The sequence below is a fragment of the Eretmochelys imbricata genome, chromosome 2 (assembly GCF_965152235.1).
Source record: "Eretmochelys imbricata isolate rEreImb1 chromosome 2, rEreImb1.hap1, whole genome shotgun sequence".
In the NCBI taxonomy this organism is placed as follows: Eukaryota; Metazoa; Chordata; order Testudines; family Cheloniidae; genus Eretmochelys; species Eretmochelys imbricata.
This window is the reverse complement of record NC_135573.1, coordinates 75444829-75467292: the sequence shown is the minus strand read 5'-3', so window position 1 is coordinate 75467292 and position 22464 is coordinate 75444829. Positions and strand designations below refer to the sequence as shown.

Here is a 22464-nt window from a genome sequence, read left to right as displayed (position 1 = left end):
GCTGATGGATCCAGTTCCCTGTGGCTTTCCCTCCTTCAGCAATACTTGGGTGACAGTGTACAAGAAAAAACATTAACAAGGAACAAGTTTAGTTAAAGTGAACCTGAAATACTATTAGTTAGACTAAATCAGACCCACTGGCGCAGACCAGAACCAATCAAATCAAAGAAATAGGATGGATATGTAAACATTTTATTTTCCTTTGACTAATGAAATATGCTCTACATTGGTATAACTTAAAACTTTTTAACTGTCTCTTAACAGAAAAGTGGGATTAATGAGGAACCTTCCACTGAGCAACCAAAGGCAGCATCAGCTGAACCAAAATGTCAAACTTTTATCATCTAAGAAAGATACTGTATATACCCTATAGAGGAACATACTGTAGCTCTGCATGTTTAAATCTACAAACTTCTGACTCAGTCCAGAAGCGACCATACCCCTAGTACAATTAGAGGCAAGACTGACACTCTCAATAATAGGTTCCATAAATACAGACTTTACTAGAGCTAAAAACAAGAAACAGTAATTTACCTTACAGTAAGTGTGGTTCTTCATGTGTTGTCCATTCATATTCCACTCTTGGTGATCATGCGCCCCACAAATTTGAGATCAGAATATCTGGACCAATAGTGATTGTTGGAGACACGTATGTGCTGAGTGTACTCATGACCTGTAGCAAGGGCATAAAGGGGTGGACCAAGCCCAACCACACTCAGTTCCTTCATCAATACAGAATCCTCATGTTATAAGACACCACAGTAGCAGGGAAGGAGGGCAGGCCATGGAATGTGTGTGGACAGCACATCTCAAAGAACCACAGTACCTAGCCAGTGGTTCAGTTCCAGAAACTTCTGTTTTTTGTCTTCCTTTGCTCACAGTTCAGGAAAAATCGCTGAGAAGATTATATGAACATTTTTCTCCTTCAACATCCTTTCAAGCTCCCTGAAGTCATTAGTGCCAATATGCACCGTCACCAACGTATTCTTGCCCATCAACATGAAAAGCCTCTCCAATCTTAGAATGATGTCTCATTCTTGGCTCCAGGAAGATAACCACATTATCCTATTGTCTACCTGCTCCTCAGAGAATAGTCTTTCTTTTTAATATAAAATCACAAGCAAGAACCATCTGTCTTCCTTGGACAGCTGCAGATCTCTTTGTGGGCATGCTTGATTATCTTACATGTTGGGCTGAGTAGCCACCCACAGGTATGTTCCAGACAGCTTTCTCTTCAATTAGACAAGCTGGAACTTCAGAGATATTTTCTGCAGTTTCCATGCTGAGAACATGATAATGATTGGATACTTCTAGCTGTATGGAATTCCTCTAGGTTCTCTCCTGTTTGATGGTCACAGTCTTCCCATCCTCTTTTATCTCCAACAATGTAGACTACCACCTAGTCCTCTTGCCTCTGATGATTACAACTGCCAAGACTCCTCTCTAGTTGCCACTCTCTCAGGTTCCTTGGTGGCCAGTTCCTTCCTTTCTTGAATCTGTGGGGGTGATATTTCCTAAATCAGATTGTCTAACAACTCCTCAGCCTCTCTGATGCTCCGTAGTGAATGTACTTGCCCTTCCAGACCAAAATCTTTTCTTCCAGCAAAGCCACCAGTTACATTTAATACAGAGGAAATTCCTTCTGGTTTCCAGCAAGAAAACATGACACGTCTACTGCAAATCACAACCACTGTTCCATAACTGGCCATCACAGTACTGAGAGTAGAACTATACCTAGAAAAAAATCCTCTCTCACTCTGTCTGAAACTTGTTTGCCACTCCTGTTCACCTAACACTTCAGTGTTTAAGTTCTCCTGACTTAAACTGGTTAGTCTCTAAGGTGCCACAAGTACTCCTTTTCTTTTCTCTACTGCAGAGGATCTTGCGAGAACTCTGAAGTAGAGGGGAGGACAGTGGGCAGTGGAGCACCCACTGGGACACCCATCTTGAAGAACCTTAGTTACGGCACAAGGTGAGTAACTTTCTCTTCTTCTACGAGTGATGTTCCTGTGGGTGCTCCACTTCAGGTGACTGTAGAGGTGTGTCCCTCAGTGGAAAGAAGGTGGCTTTGGAGTTGGATCTGAGATTGATGATAGGACCATGAGTCCTAATAAAGTGTCTGATGTCGAGTCTTGCTTGATTGCATAGTGCTGAATGAATGTGTGGTCTGATGCCCAAGTGGCTGCTCTACATATGTCTGTAATAGGCACTGTAACAGAGTTAGCACCCACCTCTTGCGAGCATCCCCTTTTCTCTGGCTGATATACCTACAATCACAATCTTTTTCAGGGCAGCACCTGCCTCTCATGCGCGGCCCTCTTTGGTTGGTTGGGTGTGAGCCTGTTTTTGGTTTTAGTTCTTATATCGGGGTGGCACTTGCCTCTCGCGAGCACCCCCCTCCTCCCTGGCTGATGGTTCTCTTGGAGGGTCTTCAGCAACTCAGCACTCCGGCCGAGCTGCATACACTGTTCCCCGCTTCCAGGGTTGTGGCAGGGCGACGTCTCACTGGCGTGGCACCTCCTGCTAGTTGTCCAGGGAATTAGTTCTTTCCAGCCCTGGAGCGCCCTCTGCCGGCTGATGTCTCACCTGCTGCTTGCCCCCGTGTCCCTCCCGGCCCCCAGTGCCCTTTACCCAGGGGTTCTGCCCACCGCAGCAACCCACAGTCTGGGTCTCTCCACTCAGGAGAACCCCCAACCCCCTATCCCCACCTCGCCTCAGTGGCTACTGCCAGTCACCATCTAGCCCCCACTCACTGGGGCTGACTGCAGTCTGTAAAGGCCACTCATCATTGGCAAGGTGGGGTTTGGACCTGCTGCCCTTGCCTATCTCGGGGCTGCCCCTCTGCAGCCCCAGTACCCTTTGTGGGCCCCTAACTCGGCCTGCAGCCTGGGGTTTTGCTAGGCTGGAGCTCCCAGCTCCCTCTGCCCTTCCCCAGCACTGCTCCACCCTAGGTACCCTTCTCAGCTTCCCAGGCAGCCAGGTCCTTCCCTCTCTAGAGCCAGAGAGAGAGTCTGAGTCCTTCTAGCCCACCGCCCTCTTATAAGGGTCAGCTGGGCCCTGATTACACTGGCTACAGCTTTCCCAATTAACCCAGCTTTCCTCGCTGCAGCCCTCTCAGGGGCTGCTTTATCCCCTTCTGGCAGGAGCGGGGTTACCACCCTGCTACAGGGGTATAGAGTCCAAGTTCTTATCTGATATGGGGCCATAGCTCTAAGGTTCTCCTAGAAGCACTGCCTTCTTGAACCACCCAGACGGGGCCCATCTCAGTACCCACAGCTGGTGGTGTTTCAGCAGGCCTCCCTGGGCTCAGTCTTCAACCGACTGGTGGGGCCCATCTTGGTACCATCACTGGCCTGGCCAGGTTCTGTGCTCAGTCCCCCTGGGCTTCAGCCTGCCCGCACTGACCTTCCGCTGGTCCTGCTGCTCTTCCCACCAACCAGGCACCCAGTCTTCAGCGGCCTTCCCTGGGCTTCAGTCGTGTCTGCAGTGAGTTCTCCACAGTGAGCTGTCTGATGTACCGCTGCTCTTTCAGCCAGCCAGTCTCCCAGTCTTCACTCCTTGAACTCCATACAGCAACTGAATTTCTCTGCTCTGCTGTTTGTCTTATATAGGGCCCTTCTGGCCCCAGACTGGCTGCTCCATCAGCCCCTCTGATTTGCTGCTCCTCTGCAACCACTCTACACTGTCTGGAGGACCTCTTTCTGCACTAGCGTGAGGCAAGGTGAATCAGGGCCACGAGGCCTCCAGCAGGGGGCCTCTTGACCTAGTCCACTCTGCCACAGGCACATTATTAAGGAAGGCTATCGATGTGGAGAGTCACCTGGTAGAATGTGTTCTAACCTGGGGGAGGGGAGTTTACAGTTCATGTTGGCAGTAGCAGAGATGAATGCACTCTGAAATCCATTTGCAAAGTCTCTGCTTAGATATAGCTTCTCCTTTAGATCTCTCTATATTCGAGAGAAATAGTTTTGGTGCCTTCCTGAATGGTTTAGTCCATTCGAGATAAAAGGCTAGTGTCCTCTATCTCAGGTATGGAGTGCCACTTCTTGCCTGTTCTTATGGGGTTTAGGGAAGAATGTGGGAAGATGGATGGGTTGCTTGAGGTGGAACAAAGAGGGTATTCTAGGTAGAAATTTATGATGTGGTCTTACAGTGACTTTGTTCTTGAAAAAGATCATATATGAGGGGTATGCCATGAGGGCCCCAAGTTCTACGCGTCTTGTGGATGTGGTGGCAACAAGGAAGGCTACTTTCATTGGAAGTGTAATAGTAAACATGCAGCCAAGGTTTCAAACATAAGTCTGGTAAGAGAACGAAGTATTAATTTAAGTTCCCATGGATGCGTTGGGATTCTGAGTTCAGGACAGAAGCTCCGGACACCTCATAAGAATTGTTTTGTAAATGAATGGGTAAAGACTGAAAACCCATCCACTTTATGGTGGAAGGTTGTGATAGCTGCAAGGTGTAGTCTGAGTGAGCTCAGTAAAAGACCCGATTTTTTTAGTTAAAGTATACAGTCCAGGACTAGTGATAGAGCAGAAGCGGTGGCCTGATTTGTTTGTTCTGGCACCGTGTCTCTTCCATTTGTGGAAGTAGGTTGAGCGTGTAGTCGACCGCCTGCTGTTTAGCAAGATATCCTTCACCTCTTCTGAGCAGGTCATATCCTCACCTTGGAACCATGGAGGAACCATGCTCTCGGGCGGAGTATCTCCAGGTCCGGGTGCAAGATTTGGCATGCATCTTGTGGCACGAGATGTGGAAGAAGTGGGAGAAGATGTGGTGGACATGCCACTGCTGCTGGTATGGGAATGAAGTTTCTCTGGGCCATCTGGGGGCTATCAAGATGACCCTGAATCAGTTAGTGTTGATCTTTTGTATGACCCTGGACAACAACAGGATAGTAGGGAAAGTGTAAAGGAGAGGTGAATCTCATCTGACGAGGAAGGCGTTGCCCATAGATCCTGGCCCCAACCCCGCTCTGGAGCAAACTGTTGGACATTTACTGTTCTGACTCGTGGCAAATAGGTCTATGGTGGAGAATCTCCATTGTTGGAATACGTCCTAGATCACCAAGGTATTTATTTCCCACTTGTGATCACGGGAGAATTTTCTGCTTAACATGTCCACTGTGGTGTTCTGACATCCCAGTAGATAGGAGGCTGATATTGTGATGGATGCACCAGTTCCACAGACTTAATGTCTCGGTGCCGAGGAAATGTGACCTCGCTTTTCCCTGTTTGTTTATACAGAACATGCAAGCAAAGTTGTCCATTAGGATCTGTATGGTTTTGTTTCTGATAATGGTCTAGTACGCTTATGTGCAGTGCTGATTCCGGAGGAGACCCCTTCTGCCCTGTACTGGGAGGTTGTTTAGATGAGGGCCCCAGCCACTAAGGAGGCATCCATTGTGATTATCATTGCAGAGGGAATCTGTAGAAATGGGACCCCTGTACACATGTTGTGTGAATGGGTCCCCCACTGTAGCAAGTCCCTGATCTTTCGTGGTACAGTAGAACCTCAGAGTTAAAAACTGAATGGTCAACCACACACCTCATTTGGAACGGGAAGTACACAATCAGGCAGCAGCAGAGACCAAAAAAAAAAGGAAAATACAGTACAGTATTGTGTTAAATGTAAACTACTAAAAATAAAGGGAAAGTTTAAAAAATAGATTTGACAAGGTAAGGAAACTTTCTGTACTTGTTTATTTAAATTAAGATGGCTAAAAGCAGCATTTTTCTTCTGCATAGCAAAATTTCAAAGCTGTATTAAGTCAATGTTCAATTGTAAACTTTTGAAAGAACAATCATAACGTTTTGTTCAATTATGAACATTTCAGAGTTATGAACAACCTCCATCCCCGAGGTGTTCATAATTCATTGGTTCTACCGTATGAGAGGCTTGCTAAGACTGTTTGTATGGGATCTACACTGTCCTCAATCACCCTTGTAGGCAGCGCATGCATAGTCTGGCACGTTTCATGACATAGGTGGTTGCTGCCATGTGGCCTAATAGTCGGAGGCAAGTCCTGGCAGATGTTTGTGGACTGTTCACCTTAGTGTTGATCAGATTCACTAGCATGGCAAATCTGTGTGGCAGAAGTGAAGCTTTCGCCTCCAGTGAGTTTAGGTGAGCCCAAATGAATTCTAGTTCTTTTACTGGTGTCACCACTGACTTTTGAATGTTATTTGGAGACCAAGTTTTGCAAAAAGAGTGACATTAGCTTTTGAGTGTCTCTGATAGCTTCTTCACGAGTGGGGGTCTTAAGTAGACAGTCATCTAAATATGGGTATATCATGACCCTTTGTTTGTGGAGGGGGGCCACGGCCACTGCTAGAACTTTGGAAAAGACAAAGGGGGCCGTGGAGAGGCCAAAGGGCAGTATACCTTGTACTGATAGTGATTTTGTCCCAAAACGAATTGGAGAAACCTCCTCTGTGATGGATGTATGGCGACATGAAAGTATGCATCTGGCAGGTCAAGGACCAAAAAACAGTCCCCTCATCCCAGTGCTGGGATTATTGTTGCTAAAGTAACCATCCTGAATCATTGTGTTTTGACTAATCTGTTTAGGTTTCTCAAGTCAAGAATGGGCCTCCAAACCTGGTCTTTTTCTGGGTTAAGAAATAATAAGAATAAAAGCCTTTCACTCTGTGTTGTACGATACTGGTTATACTGCACCTAATTGTAGGAGATGGTCTACTTCCTGTCTCAGAAGGTGCTCATGAGAGGGATCCCTGAAGAAGGACAGGGAGAGAGGGAGAATGGAGGTGAACTGGATGGAATAACCGGCGGTGACAATTTCCAGCACCCATTTCTCCAAAGCAATAATTCACCATGCTGGGTAGAATGGTGTCAAATGGTCTGTAAAGGGATGGCGTTAGAAAGTGATTTCAGCAACTGGAATTGGATGAGGTCTCTCAGGACTTCGACCAAACCCTCAAATTTGATGTTTTGATCCACATTGTGGTGATGTAGAAGGTTGAGATGGGAGTGGCCTACGTCCTGTGGGTCTTTGCCTCCATCTCTGGGTATCATACTGCCTCTGTGACTGTATGTAAGTTGCTGGTCTTGAGCATTGTGATGGATAATATCTGCCTTGTTTTTGTGCAGGTGTGTACATGTCTAAAGACCGAAATGTCGCTCTAGAGTCTTTCAATGTATGCAGGGACTCAGTCTTACCTGCAAATAATTTTGGATCTTCCAAGGAGAGATCCTCTACAGTGGATTGCATCTCCTTTGGGAATCCAGACAAGTGGAGACAGGAGGCTTGTCACATCATTACGGCAGTTGTGATGATCTTGCACCGCCATGTCTGCTGAGTCTAAGGATGCCTGCAGAGCTGTTCTTGCCAGGAGATGACTGACCTAAATTGCTCCCTTTTCTCTTCAGGGATGAAGTCACTAAATTCAGAAAGTTTGGAGTAATTTGTGTGATTGTATTTCACCATCAAAGCTTCATAGTTGGCTATCCTGAACTGCAATGTCACTGACAAATAGGCCCTGTCACCAAAAAGATCCAATCTTTTCCATTCTTTATGATACGGGGTGGTCCTCGAACGGTGTTGCCTGCCCTGTTCATTGACTATCTTTATCACCAATGAGTTTGGCTGGGGGTGTGAAAATAGAAATTCTAGACCCTTTGATGGGATGTAATACTTCTTCTCAGCCCTTTTACAAGTAGGGGGGATTATTGTGGGAGTCTGCCAGATGGTGTTGGCAGCATCCATGAGTGCCTCATTTATGGGAAAGGCAATTTTGGAGGAGGCTGGTGTGTGTAATATGTCCAACAACTTGTGATGGGACTCAGCAACTTCTTCCAGAGAGATTTGGAGAGTGTCTGCGATTCATTTAAACAGCTCCTAAGATTGTTTAAAATGGTCTCCTGTTGTAGGTGGTGGAGGCATGATAGTCTTGTCTGGAGAGGAGGAGGTGTTAGTTGCAGGTGTGGCTTCCTGATCTACAGCCTCCTCTATTTCCTCAAAAAGTCTCCTCGGGGACTCACAGGGTCCCATCTCTGACATTGATGGGGAACGTCTCTGTCTTTCCCTTGAGGTGCTGGGAGGCTTGGAATAATGTTGCCTATATTCCATCCCAATATGGCCACTGTGGTAGGAATGGTAATGGTGGTGGCATCCATGGATGTCTATACCACCTCTGGGTGCCAACCCTGGAACAGTGTCCTGGCTGTTTCTGCCGATCTAGTCTGATGATTCCCTAGATCAGTGAAGAGTGGTGTGAAGAATAAACATCTTCCTCCTCATTGTCCTCCTCCTCGCTAAAAAAAGGATAGGCAGATATGTTTGTTGGCATGTGTAACAGTGCTGAATGTGCTGATGCTATATCAGTACTGAGAAGAGGTGATTTCGGTGCTGCAGCAACTACTAAGTTCTTATGTCAGAGAAACTGCTGCATTCCAAGAGATCCTGGTACTGAAGATGGCATCGGCGGTAACTGTTGTGGTACCAGGATAATTGTTGTGGTACTGGGAATTGTTGTGGCGCCAGGAGGATTAGCGGCAAGGATGTCTGTACCAAAAAGGTAAAGTTGACTTCGGCACTGCTGTCTCAGCATAATGCACCAGAGAGCCAGAAGATGGCGCCGTAAGCTGAGGCGCTGTTGAGGTGCTTGGTACCAAGTGTTTAGCTGCTGCAGTCAGTGCTGTGGTAGAAGGGGCAGTCTTGTTTCTGCTATCCTTCTGAGAGCCTGCCTGCTTAGGTTATTGGGCTTTAGCGGTAACGGAAGATCCTAACAACTTGTAGGTACTTAGCTGCAGCATGGTCAGTACCGAGGATGTGGAGAGAATTGGAGAACACTTCTTTTTCGAGGCTCCCTTAATAGGAGAAGTAGTAGCTCTCTTCTTCACCCTTTTCCTGAGAGAGAGCTACCACTTCTCCAACACAGGGAGCCTCAAAAAAGAAGCGCTCTCCGACTCCTCCTTCACCCTTTTTCTGCGAGACAGGTCCCTTCCATGCAGTCGCTGACCTTCTGCATATTCAAGAAGAAAGTTTTAAAATATAATTGGGAATGAAGGTGCTTTTAATCTAGAGATAATATAAGAAAATTCATATTTTTTGTTTTGCAAATTGCCAAACTACAGAACCCATATGTGTGACTGGGTTGGGTTTTTTTGTTTGTTTGTGTGGGAGGGTGGGGGCGTGAGAATAGGATTACAGAACACCAATAATTTAAGTACAAGATTTCAATGTGATGTGATTTAAAATTACTGAAATATTAGTTCAGAAAGCTTTAAAATGGAAAAAACTGACCAATGCTCATCTAAAATGCTGCTTCTTATTTTCCTCCGGGTCTTTGACTTTTCTGTTTATATTGCAGGTCTTTTACAGAGTTTGAATTACCTTTCTCTGGACTTTTGCACATATTCTTCATTTTCTCTCTCAAGTTCTTTATTTTCACGTTCCAATTCATCCACTGCTTGAAGGGTATTGAGGAGCATTTGTTTCATATTCAACCGTTCAGATTCCCAGCTAGTTTTCTAAGAAACATTAAGACAGAGTATGTTTTGAAGATCATTTAAAGCAAACACAATGTACAAAGACTTTCACTTATAATTCATGAAAACAATAAAAAAAACTTACTGAATCTTCAATCACTTTAATCACTTCAGAACAAGCATCTAATAAACTTTTGTTCTCATTTTCTTGAGCCAATGTTTTATTGTTTAAATCCTGTACCTGGAAAACATATGTAAAAGTTAATAAAAAACAATATTTGCAACAAGAGAACTACACAAAAATTAAATACCAAAAATGGAAAAAGAACAGTTAGTTACTTTACAGTAACTGCAGTTCCTTGAGATGTGTTGTACACATCAGTTTAATTCTTGAGGCACATACAGTTCATGCATGCAAGATCAGATTCTTTTGGTCAGCATTATCCATTGGAGTCACATCGGCACCCTAGGTGTCCTCACAGTTCCTTCACCAATACAGAATCCAGATTAGGATGCCACAATAACAGGGAAGTAGGCACCGTTATAAAATCCTTTTGGACAACATATCTCAAAAAGCCACAGTTAATGTAACTTAAGTAACCACTTTTTCTTCTTTAAGTGATTAGGCATGTCAGTTGGTGTGCTGACAGGCCCAAAAAGAAAACCTCTTTCATTTAGCTTTATAAAAGTCAGCCTAGTTGTAGCTTTCCTGTTTTGGACCAGAATGTTTTGAAATTTCAGCTGAACATCGTTTTTTGTTGGATGTCAGACACTCAGCAACCAGGCTGGCAAACGTAACAATGTTCAGTGCAAGCATAGAATTTGACTGTTGTTCTGTGAGACTATGTCAGGCAGAGCAGGCAAAATGACCAGGGGCTGCATTGAGAAGTTCACTATATCCAAATACCAGAACCGCCTGGCCAATGCCAGAGTTATCATGATCATTGATCTAACATCTTGCCTCAGGTATCATGGGAATTTGGGGAGAAGGCATACATCAACCCCAGTGTCCAGGGAATGAGAACGGCATCTGCAAAGACTGAACTGAATCCCCCTCTGGAGCAGAACACTTACTTTTTGTTCTGACCTGTGGCAAATAGGTCTATTGATTGGTATCCCCATTTGCAAAAGATGGCTGTGCAACACTGGCTCTTTGGTCAATCACTCATAGCTGTCTGAGAACTGTCTGTTCAGGTGATCTGCTTGTAAGTTCTGAATGCTTTGAAGATACTAGGCCAGCAACATATTCTGGTAATGAATACACCAAGGCCAGAGCTAAATGGCCTCTTGACAGAGTGAAGGTGACCTGGTTCCTCCCTGTCTGTTGATATACTGCATAGCTGTGGTGTTTCTATCAGTAGCTGGCTTGTGGATCCCAGAAGTAAAGACAGAAACATTTTACATGCCAAATAGACATCTCAGAGTTCCAGGACATTTATATGCAGACAACCTCAATGAGGGGACCACTTGTCCTGTTTCTGAAGGTGACGTAAATGATCCCTTCCCACCCATTAGTGGAGGCATCTGTCACCAGCTTCTTGGTTGACAGAAATACAGAGAAATCCATTGCACACCTGAAGAGGGTCTTTCCACCAGTTTAAATGAGAAGAGTCCTTCTGGTGGGACAGTGGCCACCATGTCCACATGGTGCCTGCTGGGTAAGTACTTTGATTTCAACCACCCTTGTATGGAGCACAGATGAATACTGGCAAACTGCATCACATACAAGTGCAAGAGGCCATGTGTCCCATAAATCTGAGACATAGCTTTACTGATGTCTTTGGGTGGGGTTGAAGTTGGTTGATAAGGTTCACTATAGTTTGGAATCTTTCTTATGGAAAATAAACTCTCATTGATCTGGAATTTAACAGCTCCTATGAACTTTATGCTTTGACTCAGAGCAAGTGTGAATTTTTCTCTGACTCTGAGGACCATGTGTGGCAAAGAGCTTTAAGTCACTTGAATCAAGCTGATCACCTGCTGAAGTGATCTTCCTCCAATGAGCCAGTCATCAAGATATAGGTAGACTTGTCTCCTTAAATAAGTCACAATGACTTCTAATCACTTGGTGAATACCCTTGGTGCTACGGAAAGACCAAAAGGCAGGATCCTGTAATGATAGTGAAAAGAGTCCTGCTAGGAATCTGAGGTATTTCCTATGGGCAGGATGAACGGATATGTGAAAATAGGCATCTTGAAGGTAGAGAGCCGCACATTCGTCTTGGAATAGGCAAGGAAGGTAGGGAATGGGAAGGGGCTAGAATTGGATAGACTACCTCTTGCTGTCAAGGCTTCCCAAAACTAAAAAATGTTGAAGGCAAGGGATCTTTGAGAGGTTCTGTCAAGCTTTCAACAACAGAATCAAACCTGCTGCCTGGTGGAAGATGCAAATTGGGCAACAGTGGAGGAAGAGACAGTGGGTCATGAGCCACAAAGCTTCATCTTTCTGTCTCAGCACCGCTGAGGTCTTGTGAAGCTGATAATAGGACTGGGCAGAGGGATGCTGCCTGATGGAAGCCTTTCTGCCTTCTTGGGGCTGGAACATAGAGGCCCACAGAATGAAGAATCACCCTGGAATCCTCAAAAGGAAAGTCCTCAATTGTGGTTTGTATCTCTGTGGGAATTCCTAAGGACTGAAGCCAGGAAGATTTCATTACTACAGATGTGGACATAGTATAAGCCACGGTGCTGGGCACGTCCAGTGCAACCAGAAGGGAAATGTGGGCTCATAAGTTGTCCCTCAGTCATTATGGTTTCTAGTTCCTCTCAGTGCTTCTGTGGTAGCTTGACCCAATTCAGATATCACGGTAGTTCGCCACATACATTTGGACGCTGTCAGATTAGTAGACTGTGTATCAAAATAAAATGAGTTTCTTCAGGTCTTTCTTCCTGGGAGTAGATTTGGGAGGTCCCCGCTTCTTCAACAACTCTTGGACAGCAACTACTACAAGCAATCCTGGTACTAGGTGGGAATAAAAATACTCCAATCCCTTGGAAGATACTTGATATCTCCTGTCAACTCACTTGGATGTGGCCAATATAGAAGTTACCATTATGCCACAGGTCTTTTGCAGGTTCCAAGAATCCCTCATTTATCAGTGTGGCAAGCTTGCCAGACATGAAAGGATGCATGATATCAGGAGCTGTGAGGTGTCTCCTGCAGCACTTCCAGCAGTATATGCAGAATTTCTGCCATATGCTTCAAAAGGTCCTGAATGCCTGAAGTCATCAACTGAGGAAGGCTTTGAGGCCAGGAATGCCTTGAAGTCATCAACTAAAGAAGGCTACTGTGCCATTGGGGAACGACGAGGACATTGCAACAGGGACAATTTGTTCGTCCTTTTGAAGATCTTGCTCCTCATCACCTTCTCTCTACTGCCTTTCCAGAAGCGGAGGCTACACTAGCTGACATATTGGGTTGGTCTATACTGCCTTTTTAAGGAGAGGGATCTAACCAAAGGCAGGGGTGCAGAGGGTGTACAGGCGATGTACTCCTCATCCCAATCTGTGCACAGTAGAGAGACACCTCCTCCAAAGTGGGCCCTTCCTGTCAGGAGTGCCCTTGCCCTGTTATATACTCCCTAATCAGGTAGCAGATATACCTCCTTCGTTGTCTGCTGTACCAACAACTTGGTAACAGGTGGTTAAGCTATCAACGTCTTCAACCTCTCAAGGAGCGGTGACACTATTACTGGCCCCACAGTTAAATCATTTAGTACTGTATATGCCCTAGCTACCAAAAACTCTGGTATGCTGAGCACTGAAGAACATAATTCTGAGGTGGCTGGTTCCATAGTGCCAGGTGCTGAGAGCAAGGATCCTGAAGGGCTGGTACTAAGAGAAACACAGTCCACAGGTTTGGTGGGTACTGGTCGCTCTCTCTTAACAGTTGGTACCAAGGCATGAAAAGGACCTTTGTCAAGCCATTAGCAGCCCTTCAACTGCTGAGTCCAAGATGAATCAGACACCTCTGACTCTTGTTTTTCAACTGGATAGGCATCAGAGAGGGTGGTATATGCCTTAGCATCTCTGGAGCAGTGCTCCTTCCTACCCCTCTCCTGAGATCATTGACACTGGAATGTTGGTGGATGACTGGGGCCTCTTCACTGACATAGCATGGGAGCTTGGGGTGGATTCTCTGCTTGCTGGGGTGCTCATGGGAAGAAACTGACTGGAGAATTTAGGTCTAGCCACATCCTTTTCTTTCAGTGTCCTCAGCGGCATGCAGAGGTTGCTCCAGGAAGAACAATTTTAGGACAGCCTCGCTAGCTTTTTGAGTCTACTTAGAGAAGGAACAACATATGGACCATCACTCAGGAATATATACCTCTCCTATACAAGAGATATCTGCAATGCCTATCATTAAGCTGCACTGAAACTTCCCATGATGAGTAGCTTTTGAACACATGCGATTTCAATTCTGCTATATACAAGGAGGGGTTTAGCCTAAAAGCTAAACAGCTGACTAAAAAAGGTTGGGTTTTTTTGTACCAAATAACAAAAAGACTAACACATACTACTAACAACTAGCTAATGAATAATACTAATAGCTACCTCGAATACTATCACAGTGCCGGAAGAAGCAGGTGGACACTGCGGGAGTTCCATCTCACTGCCACGGGCAGTAAGAAAGGACTGAGGGACAGTTGGGCCACTCCTCCCTTTATGCCCTCAAATAAGGGGCACAAGAACTTGAAGGGCATACGTTTGGTCCCAACAGACACTCTAGGCCAAAAGAATGCAATCTCACAAGCATAGGGCAGATGCACACAAACTGTGGAATCCATATGGACATTCACTTGGAGAAGCAGCAAGAATTATATATTTTAAGAAACAATCAAAATTTTAATTTTACTTTCTTCATGTTAAAACAAACATTTTTTTTCTTTTTTTAAATTATCTCCTTTTAGAAATTGTTCATTTTCCCCTAAAAGTGGAGAAAAACAATGGCAAAAAGTAGAGAAAAACAATGAGACACTTTAGAAATACTACAGAATTTAGAGGTTTCAGAGTAACAGCCGTGTTAGTCTGTATTTGCAAAAAGAAAAGGAGTACTTGTGGCACCTTAGAGACTAACCAATTTACTTGAGCATGAGCTTTCGTGAGCTACAGCTCACTTCATCAGATGCATACCGTGGAAACTGCAGCAGACTTTTTAAAAACTTTTTCCATGGTATGCATCTGATGAAGTGAGCTGTAGCTCACGAAAGATCATGCTCAAATAAATTGGTTAGTCTCTAAGGTGCCACAAGTACTCCTTTTATTCTTACTACAGAATTTAGTTTTCCATGGTGACTTTAGTACTTAAATATTTCAGTGATATAGAATGGAATAAAACAGATTTTACATGAAGCAGCTGAAGGAAATGCTGATGAATAGATAGTACATGCTGCAAACTTCCATTTAAATATATAGAAGAACTTAGAGAAAGACTGGGACCAAAGAACAGAATTTTTGAAATCTGATTTGGAGCCCTTGAATGATATTCTAGTCTGGATGTTCAGTCTGTGCTGCTAATCAAATCACTCTGTGTAACTCCAATGTTTTTTTAAAAAGTGTGGTCATTCTCAGGCTATGTCTATGTCTACACTACAAACTTTGGTCGACACAAGTTGTGTTTGCATAAAGCCGCCACACTTGATATACCACTTGTGCGTATGTATAGTTGGCTCCTTGGGTCAGCAGTGCTCACCAGGAATGCTTGTGTCAATACACAGTGTGGCGCACCACAGGTATGTATGCCAGTGTGCAACCTGCCACCATCGAATGCACTGTCTTTTGGGAAGCTTTGACAATGCATAGTAGGGCAGAAACCAGTCATGCAGTGGTGACTGGGACCAGGGGTCAGCTCGCAATTAACATCATCTCTGTCCCGTAATTTTTGCACCTTTTTAAAAATTCCAAGAACCCGCACGGCCCTCCTTACTGTCTACCATCTCTGACTGATGCATGAACCTGCACAGAGGTTCCTGAACTGAGGTGGGGCGATAAGACAGCACACATATCTCTATTTTAGCACCTTGCCACAAAGTACATCAACAGAAAGAGCTACTTTTCTATGGTTATGCAAGCATAGTGGACCACCGGGGACAATTTACCAACTTCAAAGTTTGCTGGTCAGGGAAGGTGCATGATGTTCACATCTCTAAGAATACACAACTGTTCAGAAAGCTACAAACAGGGGCTTTCTTTTCCAACTGGCAGATTACAATGGGCAATGTTGAAATGCGAACAGTGATCCTGGCTTATGAAGCCATACACTGGCCGCCTCCACAACACCAAGGAAAGATTAAACTACCAGTTCAGCAGGTGAAGAATGACAGCTGAATGTGCTTTAAATGAAGAAAACATCACAATTGTTAGAACTGCCCGCTGTGTCCTGCATAATATCTCTGAATCAAAGGGGGAAAGTTGACACCAGGATGAAAGGTGGAGGTGGAGCAGCTGTCTGCTAAGTTTGAACAGCCAAACACAAGAGCTACTAGAAGAGCTCAGCACAGAGTTATACAGCTTAGGGAGGCTTTGAAAGAGCACTTTTAACAATGAGCCACAATAATGAATTTATAAATTGGACAGATTTGGACACATTTTCATGAGAACAAAGAACAGCATATCTTCTTCTGTCGACCTAGTGACGTCTACACCAGGGGTTAGCTTGGCTTAACTATGCCTCTCAGGGGTGTGGATGAATGCTGATGTAACTTTTTCAGTGTAAAGCAGTCCTCAATCAAGCTATGCTACCTCATGTGCAATTAATTTGAGTGTATTAATTCAAGTTAACTGTGCTGTGAAGACACACCCATAAGCACCTAAGAGTCCAATTCTCATTGGAAGTCAATGAGAGTTAGACAATTATGAGCCTATATTACTTTTGAAAAATGGGACTTCAGTGCTTTTGAAAATTTTACCCTGAATATCTACAGCTGTACAAAGTCTATTTTTTTCTCTGATTCTGTATTCTTCAACCTAAACCTGCTTGAAAAGAACAGTAAATATATATTAAACACACAAAAACTATATTAGAAGAACATTATTAAGGTTACAATATCATGTACTCAAAAATTAGCAAATACTGACTGTGCTATCTTAATTCAGCCACCTTCTGCATATGCATCAGGATAAAATGTTAAATTACATGATCACATACTATTTTTCCTTGTCTCATTCAGTGCAGAGAGTGCACTGTGATCACTTAATGAGCAGCTATTCAATATTTTATTTTATCCTCATTGTGTGGCACTTTACCCTATCTACTGCACACAATTCAAATTCTACTCTAAAGACATAATTATTAACTTCCTCATAAGCTTTTCTATGGCGCCCTTCACATTAGTAATTGGAATGTTTCCCAAACATTCATGAAATCTATATTCACAATACCCTTGTGAAATGAGCGAGTATTATTATTCCCATTTTGCAGGTGGGGAATTGAGGCACAGAGACTGTCTGCTCGTTCTGTGTTTCTACAGTGCCCAGCACATTGGAGTCCTGGTCCATGATTGAGGGCTCCTAGATGCTATGATTACACAAATAAAAAATAATAATTATTATTAAGTTCAAAAGTATCTTTGGTTGCCAAATTTGAGAAAGCTAGGACCTGACTTTTCAGAGTACTTAGAATTATTATATAGCACTTTGTATGTTCAAAGCACAGCTCCCACTCACTTCACTTACACCTATAAGTGCTCAGCACTTCTGCAAATCAGACTGTTGGGTCTCAGCATGGGCACCCAGAAAGGGAGGAATACACAATAGGTGACCTCCTGTGAAAAGTTTAGCTTAAGTGACTTGCCTAGCATCATATAGGAACTCTGTGGCAGATATAGGGATAGAATCCAGTTCTCTAGGGCAGCATTCAACTGCCTTAACCATGAGATCATCCCTTCTCTTCCTGCAGTCCCCTGCCTCCTTATTCACTACACACCTTCCAACTTCTGCAACAAATGAGGCAGGAGTCCTATATTCAACATCCTCCTTCACTACATTACCATGCTCCATCCACAGAGCAGGTTCATCCTGTGCACTGATTGAGGTAGGAGTCCTGTGGAAAACAGTATGTGATTATGTAATTAAAGACTGCATCATAATGCATATCCAGAAGGGAAGCCAAATTAAGGTAGCATAAGCAACCTTAAGTCTGGCATTTCCTAAGTTCTGAGTACTTGACTCAGTGATCACTTGCACACTTTACAACATTTCTTTAACATAGTTTGTGGGCATATAATTCACTAGGATTTAAAAAACCAAAACAACAAATTCTATCATGTGGTATCATCAAATAAGTCATCAGCAGGGCTGGAAACTTTAGACCTATTCCACCAACCTTTGCCATTTGAGCTAATGGTGTAATTTACAGCAGTAGTACATGGTCATCTTCTATGTACACCAGCACTAAAAGGGAATGGAACTCTTTGCCAGTGGGTTGTACAGATATTTGCTCACAGCAGAGGAATGATGAGACTCAGAGATATTGGGTTCCAGTCCAGGATCTTTAAAGGAGCGTCCTCTAGTAAGCACAGACACTTCTGACTATTCCCCTAAGCTTGATCCTCCTCCACCTCTGCTTCATCCACTCCAACCCCTCCCTGTCCTAGTCTTGACTCTAACCTATCCTGGCTAACCCATCCCACTCTAACCCATCCCAACCATATTTCTCCTAGGCTACTCAATCAGTCTCCACCCCTCAGGCTTCTCATCCCAGTCCCAATCTACTTACAGAGCAAGTTCTAGTATCACCTTCCAGACTCCCTGTCACAGTCCTTTTCTCCCCTCACTCCCCGTCCTAGTCTTCCATCCCCAGTTTCCAGTCTCCCTGCCCACCCATTCCAATTTTCTCCCTCCCCAGGTTCCCTCTGACAGCCTCTTTGCCCAGACAGTCTTAGGCTTGGTCTATACTATGGGGTTAGGTCAAATTTAGCTGCATTAGGTCCATTTTAAAATGAATGCGTCCACGTAATCAACCCCGTTCTGTTGACTTAAAGGGCTCTTAAAATTGACTTCCGTACTCCCCCCCGGCGAGGAGAGTAGCGCTAAAATCTGCCTGGCTGGGTCAAATTTGGGGTAGTGCCGATGCAAATCGACAGTTTTGGCCTCCGGGAGCTATCCCAGCATGCTCCATTGTGACTGCTCTGAACAGCACTTTGAACTCTGATGCACTAGCCAGGTACACAGGAAAAGCCCCAGGAACTTTTGAATTTCATTTCCTGTTTGGTCAGCGTGGCGAACTCAGCAGCACAGGTGACCATGCAGTCCCCCCAGAATCGCAAACAAGCTCCAGCATGGACCGAAAGGGAGACACTGGATCTGACTGCTGTATGGGGAAAAGCATCTGTGCAGGCAGAACTCCGATCAAAAAGAAGAAATGCTTGCTATGGGAAAGGATGGTGCTGCAGTTTGAAACAATTCCCACATGTTATGCGTAAGAAGCCTACCCTGCGTATCCTTTGCCTTACAATGGCTGCATGGAAACTGAATTCTGTTGCCCAGCCATGTGTGATGTGTCACCATACCAGCAAGCGCTCAATATAAAAGGCAAAATGCGACCTTGTACTTAAAGCACATGTGCTGTCTGCTGTGAATTGCTTGATTCATTGTGAAAGAGTCTCCCTTTTGTTCTCAGAAATGTATCATCTTTAATTTTACTCTCCCTTTTTATCTCCCCCCAGGTGCAAATGTTTCTAGGCTCCCCCTATCATCTCCGGCCCTGAGGTTATCGCAGTTTAGAAGGCAAAAAAAACCCACTCGTGATGACATGTTTTCCGAGCTCATGCAGTCGTCCCGCACTGATAGGGTGCAGCTGAATGCATGGAGGCATTCAGTGTTAGAGGCTAGGAAAGCATTAAGTGAGCACGAAGAGCAAAGGCAGGAGCGCAAAGAGCAGAGGCAGGAAGCGATGCTAAGGCTAATGGGGGAGCAAACGGACATAATGAAGCATCTAGTGCAGCTGCAGGAAAGCCAACAAGAGCACAGACTCCCGCTGCATCCATTGTACAACCACCTGACCTCCTCCCCAAGTTCCATATCCTCCTCACCCAGACGCCCAAGAACGCGGGGGATGGGGGTGGGGGAGGCTCCGGGCACCCAGCCACTCCACTCCAGAGGATGGCCCAAGCAACAGAAGGCTGTCATTCAAACAGTTTGATTTGTAGTGTGCCTACAATAAGCAACGTGGCCTTGTCTTTCCCTCCTCCGCCACCCCACCCCACCCAACCCGGGCTACCTTGTCAATTATCTCCCTTTTTTTTAATTAATAAAGAATGCATGGTGGTTGGCTTACAGGGAATTAAAATCAACAAGGGGGTGGGTTTGCATCAAGGAGTAATATACATAAGTGTCACACTGAAGCCTGGCCAGTCATGAAACTGGTTTTCAAAGCCTCTCTGATGCGCAGTGCACCTTGCTGTGCTCTTCTAATCACTCTGGTGTCTGGCTGCTCAAAATTGGACACCAGGTGATTTGCCTCAACCTCTCACCCCGCCATAAACGTCTCCCCCTTACTCTCATAGATATTATGGAGCACACAGCAAGCAGCAATAACAATGGGAATGTTGGTTGCGCAGAGGTCTGGCCTAGTCAGCAAACAGCACCAGCGAGCCTTTAAATGTCCAAAGGCGCATTCTACCACCATTCTGCACTTGCTCAGCCTATAGAATCATAGAATATCAGGGTTGGAAGGGACCTCAGGAGGTCATCTAGTCCAACCCCCTGCTAAAAGCAGGACCAATCCCCAACTAAATCACCCCAGCCAGGGCTTTGTCAAGCCTGACCTTAAAAACTTCTAAGGAAGGAGATTCCACCACCTCCCTAGGTAACGAATTCCAGTGTTTCACCACCCTCCTAGTGAAAAAGTTTTTCCTAATATCCAACCTAAACCTCCCCCACTGCAACTTGAGGCCATTACTCCTCATTCTGTCATCTGCTACCACTGAGAACAGTCTAGATCCATCCTCTTTGGAACCCCCTTTCAGGTAGTTGAAAGCAGCTATCAAATCCCCCCTCATTCTTCTTTTCCGTAGACTAAACAATCCCAGTTCCCTCAGCCTTTCCTCATAAGTCATGTGTTCCAGACCCCTAATCATTTTTGTTGCCCTCCGCTGGACATTTTCCAATTTTTCCACATCCTTCTTGTAGTGCGGGACCCAAAACTGGACATAGTACTCCAGATGAGGCCTCACCAATGTTGAATAGAGGGGAACGATCACGTCCCTTGATCTGCTGGCAATGCCCCTACTTATACATCCCAAAATGCCATTGGCCTTCTTGGTAACAACGGCACACTGTTGACAACAACGTGGAGAAATTTGCTATTGAGACTGAGCTCATTTACAAGAGCAGAAGCGCAGAATTGCAGCGGAAGCGGTGGATGATGACAGTTAGCAGTCGTACTGCACCGTCTGCTGACGGCAGCACCCAGGACACAACAGCAGCAGTGACGGTGAGCTGAGCTGAGTGGGCTCCATGCTTGCCATGTTATGGCATCTGCATGGAAAAAAGGCACAAAACAATTGTCTGCTGTTGCTTTCATGGAGGGAGGGGCAACTGATGACATGTACCCAAAACCACCCACGACAATGTTTTTGCACCATCAGGCATTGGAGCTTAACCCAGAATTTTAGTGAGCGGTGGAGACTGCAGGAACTGTGGGATAGCTACCCACAGTGCACCACTCCATATGTTGATGCTAGCCACGGTAGTGAGGACACACTCCTCCGACATAATGCACTTAGTGTGGACATACGTAATCGCCTGTATAAAATCAATTTCTAAAAATCCACTTCTATAAAAATCAACCTAATTTCATAGTGTAGACATACCCTTAGTTTTCCCCCACACACCATCTCACTGTCATATGACTCCCTCCTTCTCACTGGCCCACTGGATCCCAGTCCCAGTCTCCTTGCCCAATCAGTCCTAGTCCCACTTCCTGGCTCCTCATCCAATCTCAGTCTCCCCACACCCACAGAATCCCAGCCCTCCCTATTTTCTTCTCTGATGTTCAGTCCCAGTCTTCTTGCCCAGCCAGTCCCAATTTCTCCCCACAACTCCCAATCCCAGTTCCCCTCTCCACCATCTCTGCCAGCTTCCAATCCCAATCTACTCCCCTGCTCCAGGTCTGGCTGTTGTCCCCACTGCATTTGAATAAGGCAACTTCCTTCTCTATATTATCTTAGCCCAGCAAGGGGGACACTGACAGCACAGAAGGGACAGGTTCCCTGCTCTCAGTTCCACTGCATGGCCCAAGCCTGCAGCTGCACAGAACTAACATTTTTCAAATATTTATAACGTGGCCAAAATAAAGCCTTCTTACACGACTTCAAAATCTTTACAGAGAAAGAATCTGACCCATCAAGAGAACTGACTACTAATTTAACAACTACAACAACACTACACAGAAAACACTTTATAAAACTGAATATAGGAGTCTTATGATTACATGTCACACTTTGTTCTTCAAGTTTATTTTATAATTACAATGGCACTGACTCTGAGAACTTTAAAGTCTGATGTTTAATAATAAAAATATTATGAAATGAAGACACACTAAAGACAAAATATAATGGCCATAAAAGCAAAGAGAAAACCTAGAGATTCCAATGAATATGAAGTGAAAGCTGAATTAAAAAAACTAAAACCAAATACAGTAATAAACTGAAGCAAAAATGACATCTAAGAATCAGACCTGGGACTCACCGTTGAAAACAAACATTTAAAAAATAAATCAATGAAAAGAGAGAGAATGTAAAAATGCAAACTGATACAACAGTAATTTAAAATGAATGGAACTGAACTAAAATTACTCTGTTGTTGCAGTAAAAAGAACAGCACAGCACCATGGAAATTAGATCCCAAAACTGTTGTATATCTAGTTTAGTTTGCCTCAAATAGTCTGGCTTTACATCTTTGCCTTCTATTGAGTGTTTTAAAAGACCAAAATTTCATAATTTCTAGTTGTGTATATAGAACTATTTTGATATTTCTGTAGATGAAGATTTTTTGTAAGGCTCTTAATTC

The 22464-nt window shown here is 44.5% G+C and overlaps 1 protein-coding gene across 1 annotated transcript in view; it reads right to left on the bottom strand.

Moving 5' to 3' along the window:
• Positions 1–22464, bottom strand: part of CCDC178 (coiled-coil domain containing 178) — a 368653-nt gene that overhangs the window by 267122 nt on the left and 79067 nt on the right. The window contains 2 exon segments of the mRNA XM_077809023.1: positions 9359–9495; positions 9599–9694. Of these exon segments, the coding sequence (XP_077665149.1) occupies positions 9359–9495; positions 9599–9694 (233 nt within the window).